This window comes from Chanos chanos, chromosome 5 (assembly GCF_902362185.1).
Source record: "Chanos chanos chromosome 5, fChaCha1.1, whole genome shotgun sequence".
Taxonomy (NCBI): Eukaryota; Metazoa; Chordata; class Actinopteri; order Gonorynchiformes; family Chanidae; genus Chanos; species Chanos chanos.
The window spans coordinates 31297197-31305183 of NC_044499.1; the positions used below are offsets into that span (position 1 = coordinate 31297197).

The following is a 7987-nucleotide window of genomic DNA, read 5'->3' on the forward strand; positions in this document are numbered from 1 at the left end:
AATGGCTACCACACTTTAGCCATGTCACTTATGTATCTCTATATCCAGAAGCAACTGCCCTATAAGATCTGTGTACCTTGTGTTATATCTCTTCCACAGTAAACTATACATATTGTCACTGAATCGTCTTAAATAGTGTAGAAATTAAAAACTTTATTACATACGCAAACGAATTTGACGAATAAAAATTAACAGTAACAGTTTCACATGAATCATTCACATTAAATTTTGCTTAAATGGTTTTACCCACATTTCTGGTATTGCGCTATGCAGTTTTGAGATATCATCCTGCCAACGTGTTTGTTCACGTTTCTTTGTCCAATTATATGAGTTCGGCATTGAACTTCAACTTCCATAATGCAGTGCAGTCGTCCCTAGCTTGTGATGTAACATGCAAGAAATTTCAGGAAGGCTGTTATATATTGCGTCAAGCCATCTAACCCTACGCATTTCTTAAAGGTGAAACAGAGCAAGGAATTTTCTGGTAAGTTATAACGTAATTACTACCAGATTTTCCATAGATATGATAATATTGAAGTTATTAATGTTATCATCACATTCAGGCCTCATCCGGGTATGTTTTCAGTAGCTTTTCACGATTCGTATAAAATCGGAGCAATATGAAATAGTCATAAAGGAGGGTTACTGTTTCTTGCATGTTAGCTCACTCAGACCAGTGCTGTCCTCTGAAATTAGCATGACTTGGGTGTGCTACCATCACACATACGCACACAGACAAACACACACACACACACACACACACATTGTATCACAATCTTTTATACATCATGTTTTCTTAAGTATGAATGTGCAAATGAAGTTTTAATTTTGGCAGTGTTGGCACTGATTCCATGCTAACTGTAGCTGTGCTAACTATGCAACGAGTTACGCTTAGGTAACATTAAGTTAACATAACTTATTTATGTAGTAACATTTTTAGTATACACACCTCTGACAAGTGTACAAGACGTTATTTTTCGATGCACCTATTCATGTATTGGTTGACATCTAGTAAGAAAATGTCATAATGTAAGCTTGTTTATTAAACTAGTAGTCTAGGTATACGTCAAACTGATATCAAGGTACCGCTAGGTAGCCAAGCAACAAACTGGTGTTGAGTCACGTTAGTCGAGTTTACTTGTACGATCGTTTAATATACGCTTCCGTTGCAAGCGACGTTTAATCGATTCTTAGTCTCATGAAGCGCAATACATTTTACATTTACAGTATAAATATAGAAGTATTTCCTCAGACTTCATGCGTTTCTGATCATTTTATTTCAGGTGGTTCGGTACACATCTGTTGTCACGAATTGCTCGCATTTTCATGTCATAATTTCATGAATTTTCAGAATTATACAACAAAGATTTAACGTTCATATTCAGTAACAGGGTGATACAACAATAGTCCGAAGCGATGTTGGTAGCGAGGCTAGCATGCCTGCGGAGTTTCCCCGTCACTGGACTTCGTTCAGCCTTGGTCCAGGGCTCACCAGTGTTGAGGAGCTCCTCCTTGAAGCCATTCCAAATACCACAACAGGTGAGCTGAACCAGGCTTAACCAAATTCTGTGCCATTTTAACCCTTTTAGCCCGTATGGTTATTTATGCAAATATTTGTTTGTATCGCCTTTTGTGTGACGTTGCTTGTCATATGACATAATGTCAGCCACTGACACTCCACAGTTATGTGTCATGTGATTACTCATGCTTGATTAATTTAATATGCTATTTCAGTTGTACAGCTAAATGTTACATATGTTACACAGTGGAACTGAACGAAGAGCTGTGAGGTTTTACCATTGACCTTGACTACTTTTCCATCATAGGGTTTCTCCTCCAGGGCCAGGTTTGGATTCCGACGTACCAAGACATCCAAAGAACAGCTGCAGCAGGCTGCCTTTGAACCAGCCACAGAAACGGCCATTAAAAGTAAACTAAATTGACTCTCATCACCTCACATCACTCAACACCCTGCAGTCTGTGGAATTTATTCACATGCACAGTCATTTTGTTTACTGTACTGGACTCATTAGTTTCCCATTTGATTAACTTCTCTTTTTCCCCCTCTCTCTTTCTCTCATGTACAGTTGATAACATGGGCCGAATGGTCTTAGCTGGCGGAGCAGTTCTGGGAATGGGAGCTCTGTGCTATTATGGACTGGGCATGTCCAATGAGATTGGAGCCATTGAGAAGGCAGTGTAAGTCTGCACCAGACCCATATCAGCACCTAGCCACAGTCAAACAGAAATATCATCACACTGTTTTAACTTACACATCTATTGATGTAAGCAGTCTTGCTATCATGTCATGTCAGAGCCTTTTTTTAAAATTATTTTTAGGCTGTACTAAAAATCGTTAAATTACAAAGTATATGTAACCTTACGTACACTGAAAACTCTTGTTTAAGCTACTAGACTGCAGTGATGCCACCAAATGACTTAGGACATGGTCCTATAACTGGATAAACCATCTGACAACATGAGAAAACATGTTGCCTCTTAATTATGTGGTAATATGAGAATAATGGTTCATATCTCTGTCCTCTCTCCTGCAGTATCTGGCCTCAGTACGTTAAGGACAGGATTCACTCCACATACATGTACTTTGCGGGTAGCGTGGGTCTGACTGCCCTGTCTGCAGTGGCTGTCAGCAGAACTCCAGCACTCATGGGCCTGATGATGGGAGGGTCCTGGCTGGTAATGTGTCTCACCTGATCCAGAACACAAAGGCCTAAAAGTGCAAAACCCACTTGTGCCACAGTGTAGCACCGAAATTGTTAGTCATTTGATGGACAAGTTGGGGAAACAGCGTTGTATGGAGTTGTCTGTCTGGCTTACAACCTTTTACCTCAGTATTTTACCTTTAGCTATCAACATCAGATTTATAACGCTGACATCATCCTAGCAAAGTAATACTATTAACCTTAACATAAGGTTGTTAGCTATATGACAGTATAGCTGCATAACATCATTCCTGTCCCATGGGACCAGTTTCATGGGCTGCTACAGGCCAGACAGTGTGCTTCTTCCCATTTTCTTTATAAAATTTTACAGGGGATCATATATTTCTCTGTATTTTTTGACCTCGGTTATCATCGAGTTCCTCATCGATTTTCAAAGTTTTAATGTGATGAATTCAAGGTCCTATGTTCTTGTGGTTGTCTTTCCAACCTTTCATGCATGCTTAAATGTAGTAGTTAACGCAACACAACCTAAAAGAAGTTTTTTATTCACAGTCAGTGTAAACACAATTAACACTACATTGTAATGACAGCGGAACGGGGCACTCCATAATATGAAGTATCATTAACTTCTTCAATGTGAGCTAGTGGACTTTACCAATATTAATAGTTGCCAAGCAACAATAAAGGCTTATAACAAGATAATCAGAATTGTATGAAATTGTTTAAAATGTTCAGATAAATGTTGAGTGAACTGAAAATCAGTCCTTTCCAATATAGAATAAATGCTGAGAAGCACAACAGTGGTGTAAGCTGTCACCCAGCATCAAGTTGATGTGGCTCGTTCACACGTCACATGCCTCCAGCGTTTGTTACTTCCACTGAAAGAATAAGAATGAAGTCCTGACACATTTCATATGATGCCCCTGGGTTTTGTAATTAAGGCTGATATAGTTTCTAGACTGAGATGTAAACAACATTTAACCTTTTAAAGTATACAGTACTTTTGGTCTACACTAATCTCACAGTTGTTGACAGAAGAAACACCTCTACATTAAACCTCATAATCTTGAGTATAGTTTAGAATATTATTAGTATATATTAGTTTAGTTTAGTGTATATTTACTGAATGCAGTGGAGGCTAAATCCTAACCAGATGGCTGTGCTCTCTGAGTAGGCCATCGGAGCAACGTTTGCTGCCATGATTGGAGCTGGAATGTTGGTCAGATCGATCTCGTACGAGCACAGTCCTGTACCTAAACACCTCGCCTGGATGTTACATGCAGGTATGTGGCTAAGCGCTCTCTGACAATTCAGCTGTTCTATGTGGGGTTATTTAATGTAGTGCAGTGTTTGGCAAATATTGTCTACTACTAGATGGCAGTATTGCACAGCATAGTTAATTTGGGAAGAGCACGGGGCCCAGCAGAATTCTACCTCAGAGTGAGTGGTTATCACAGAGATGAAGCATGGAGTACAGATAAATAGTAATGGAATAATTACAGAGAATGGGTGTTGTGAACTGCTGTTGGTAAAATATGAACTGTTGAATATTAATCGAGAATTCAACTAAAAGGCTTTTCATAGGGGTCTTATGAGCAGCATGAGAGGTCTTATGAGTAGTAGCCAGACATGAGAAGCTGTGATGTCTAATGATGTACATTAAATTACTTTTAGTAAGCTGTTAAACATGTGCTCTCCTGTGTGTGTGTGTGTGTGTAGGCGTGATGGGGGCTGTCATTGCTCCTCTCACTCTGCTGGGCGGGCCCCTGATGATGCGCGCGGCCTGGTACACTGCAGGCATTGTGGGAGGTCTGTCCACCGTGGCCATGTGTGCTCCCAGTGAGAAGTTCCTCAACATGGGCGGCCCACTCGCCGTTGGGTTTGGGGTGGTCTTCGCCTCCTCATTAGGTACACAAAAGCTTACAAACAAAGCATAACCTGTCTGCTGAAATCAGATTCTAAGAAGTGACTTATAATGTTGATCATGAATGTGTTTTTAGTGATGTAACAATAATGGTAATAAAGTTTGTTTATAATAAGATCATTTGAAGATATACTTATTTAATTAACTCCTACTGCAGTTAGTCAGCTGCTTGGTAATTATGTTATTGAATTGTTTATAGTTTAATAAACATAAGTGCCTTAATGTCATTCTTAACTGTGCAGCTACATCAAAAAAGTCACATACAAAGCACAGGAGTAAGTGTTCTTGAGCATGCTGCATTGGCTTCCACAGGGTCCATGTTCCTGCCCCCCACCTCTGCATTCGGAGCTGGGCTGTATTCTGTTGCCGTGTATGGAGGACTGGTGTTATTCAGCATGTTCCTGCTTTACGACACACAGAAAGTCATCAAACGCGCTGAGTCCTACCCCGTCTATGGAGTACAGAAATATGACCCCATCAATGCGTAAGCCACCTCACATTTTCCACTGTGAGAGGAATGAATAACAACAGCTAAGACAGGACACATTAATGACCAGAGCAAGCAGTATCAGTAAAACTTAGTTTGGTTCAATGTCTGTATTTCCTAATCCTGCTTCTGGACACTAACAGTTCTGTAATTTCTATAACACACCTGCTATAGCTATATATAAGGCTTTGTACTAGCTGTTGAGTTGAATCACATGTAGGGGGAACAGGGAGAGGTCTGGAATCTGCAGTGCTGTGGTTCTCCAGTAGCAGGACTGGGAAACATATGCCTGATAAATGAGATATGACTAACACTCTAAGAGAATGCGTAACGGTCCATTCGAGTCCATTCTGTTCGGTGTCTGAGTGTTTGTTTCTTCTCTCACAGGTGTATGGGTATTTACATGGACACACTCAACATCTTCATGAGGCTGGTGATGATTCTGGCCAACGGTGGCAGTGGCCGGAGGAAGTGAGCAGAAAAAGTGGGAGGAGACTACAAACTTGAGGACTGATTTTTTTTTTTGGAAGAGGAGGGGGATGAAAGGAAAGATTGAAACCCTCAAACAGCACTTAGCTTTTACCGTTCTAAAGCAAGTACATGTCAATGCCAGGCCAAAGACAAACCTCTGCTTAAACACTTAGGTTAGTGAGACAGAAACCTATTTTACTCGTGGGCACAATGAGGGTGCAGTCTCCAACAAAATATCTCTCACCATTTGTAAAAAGGGAGTGATTCAGTCCTCCTTTCAGAGTAAAAGTACAGTGTATATGATTACTAAATATGAGGGGACACAGAATAATGCGTCTGATCTAAGCCTGCAATCACCCATTTAATCTAAGTTCAGGCAATCATTATTGTCAGGTATATTTTTCTACCTTATTTATTTTAAAGATTAAAGTGTTCTCAGTAGTCATTCTTTACATTGGAATAACATCAGGGGAGATGAGGATGAAGTTTGTAACACTTTTCTCCAGTGCTTTGTTAAGTTGTATGAAGAATGATGGTGAATGCAGTTTCATTTATAGTGCACTCTGTGACATTCAGCGACAGCAGATGAAGCAGTTAATATTTCCCATTGGTGAATTAAACTGATTGTTACATTTATGGTTCAGTAATAAAAATAAATATGCACTCAAATGTGTCTTGGCATGAATAATGTGTGTGGTTTTTTTATTTATTTTGTTTTGCTTTGCTTTGTTTTTGCTGCGTGTGTTTTTACACACAGAGATGATAATGTATAATTTACACACAGAGATATTTAGCAGAACGCATCATGTAAATTCACTCACCTAACATTTCCCACTTAGCTGTTATAAATGTTAAAAGTTGATTTAATGATATGAATATAAACATACAACTTAATGTCACCAAAGGAGGTGGTTCTCACTGCTTATATCACGCAATGTGAAATTTGCATCGGTAAGCTAGCGTGCATGCGACCGGGTCGTAGCGTATTGCATGACACATAGCCTACTGTCGTCTGCGAAGCTCTCTGAACTGCCATGGACAAGTAACACTTACACAATGCACAAAAAGTCTAGTCTGAGCACGTGGTTTACCGGTACAGTACAGCATGCATACCGAGACACCCCTGTCACTTCTGTTGTAATTCGGGTTACTGATGTGGTATCAGGTTTGTCATTAGTGGTATTTATATTTATATATGTTAAATTTTTGTAAGTCATTCGTTGGCATAACTTACAGATTTTGTCATGTGAAACCTCACTTATAGGGATATCCCGGTTTGGTAAAGGTAAAGTTTTCTCAGACTCCGATGAATGTAGGCTTAATGCATATGTATACTGTGTATCTGGGGAATGGACAATACTCTTCCATATGCAACAAGACATATATTAAATCTCATATCCATGTCGATGTTATTATCACTGTGCAATCATATGTCACATTTTTTATCTCCGGTTTCAAATTCAAAATCACGTTTCCTTAAATTCCCACACCGTATGGTTTGCTTGAAGCTTGAAGATTGTGCAACTTGAGGGTTGTGTTTGTATAAACACACTCTGAAGCTGCTGCTTGATAGGGATACATTTTGATGTCTGGCTGGATGGGATCTGAGCCCCGCTAGCTGTGCTTAATGCAACACAATAAGATAAACTCTTGTTAAAAGCCATTGACATCCACCATCTGTAAGCCTCATTCCTGCTCTTATGCCGGACAATATTAGAAAACGATACAATTGACATCAAGTCCCTTAGGCACACAGATTCAGGCGAAACCACGAGTCACACATAAAAGTACAAAAATTGTCGCCAAATAAGAACTTGTTAAATTCGCAAAGTAAGTGCGCCATTCCTCCAGTATCTTAACATTGCCAATTATCTCGAGCCAGTGTGTGTACATGCCACCTCTGATCTTTAACTGTCCTCTCAGTGCCCTGTTGGAGTACATACCGGGACAGCAGGCCTACCTTACATTTCCCAGCAGACTGACTGGCCCCACGGGGCAGCAGATGACAAAGGATTAGCTAAAGCCTCTTGTCCGCCATCTGCCTACTCCTCTAAAATTAAAGCCGCAAACCAGGCCATGGACAACAGATGCCAACATCTGCATGCGCCCAGGTGTATTATTAAAAACAGATACATGTGAAATGTCTGCTGCTTATTCTGTGTAATCTCAGACGTTGGGCACGCTATTAGTGCTACTTAAGGCACTTCTTAAAAATGTGAAATGATATTGTGAATTTTCCGTTTGAAATGGGGGTAAAACATTAATATTTCTGAGAGGGGATTGTAGTATAATTTAAGCAGCGAGCCCTTTATAATCTGAGTCCGATTTTGAATCTGAGCTGTCTGCTCGGCGATTGTCAAACCATCATATCATTGATTTCTCACCACTAGAGGGAGCAGTTGTTTTTGTTTACGTTGTGAT

General features: G+C 40.0%; 1 protein-coding gene across 1 annotated transcript; it reads left to right on the forward strand.

Annotated features, from left to right (window-relative positions):
• The first annotated feature begins 430 nt into the window (after nt 1–430).
• ghitm (growth hormone inducible transmembrane protein) lies at nt 431–6251 on the forward strand. The gene is made up of 9 exons (XM_030774232.1): nt 431–484; nt 1386–1539; nt 1827–1929; nt 2088–2199; nt 2556–2697; nt 3859–3967; nt 4404–4592; nt 4921–5092; nt 5483–6251. The coding sequence occupies exons 2-9, from the start codon at nt 1417–1419 to the stop codon at nt 5568–5570; spliced, it is 1038 nt and encodes a 345-aa protein (XP_030630092.1). The 5' UTR covers nt 431–484; nt 1386–1416; the 3' UTR covers nt 5571–6251.
• The last annotated feature ends 1736 nt before the right edge of the window (nt 6252–7987 follow it).

Excerpts from the sequence above, each read along its gene's own strand:
- ghitm (XM_030774232.1), top strand. The coding sequence starts at position 1,417 with ATGTTGGTAGCGAGGCTAGCATGCCTGCGGAGTTTCCCCGTCACTGGA. Across the intron at positions 2,200-2,555 it reads GGAGCCATTGAGAAGGCAGT|TATCTGGCCTCAGTACGTTA; the intron begins GTAAGTCTGCAC and ends TCTCTCCTGCAG. Across the intron at positions 3,968-4,403 it reads CGCCTGGATGTTACATGCAG|GCGTGATGGGGGCTGTCATT; the intron begins GTATGTGGCTAA and ends GTGTGTGTGTAG.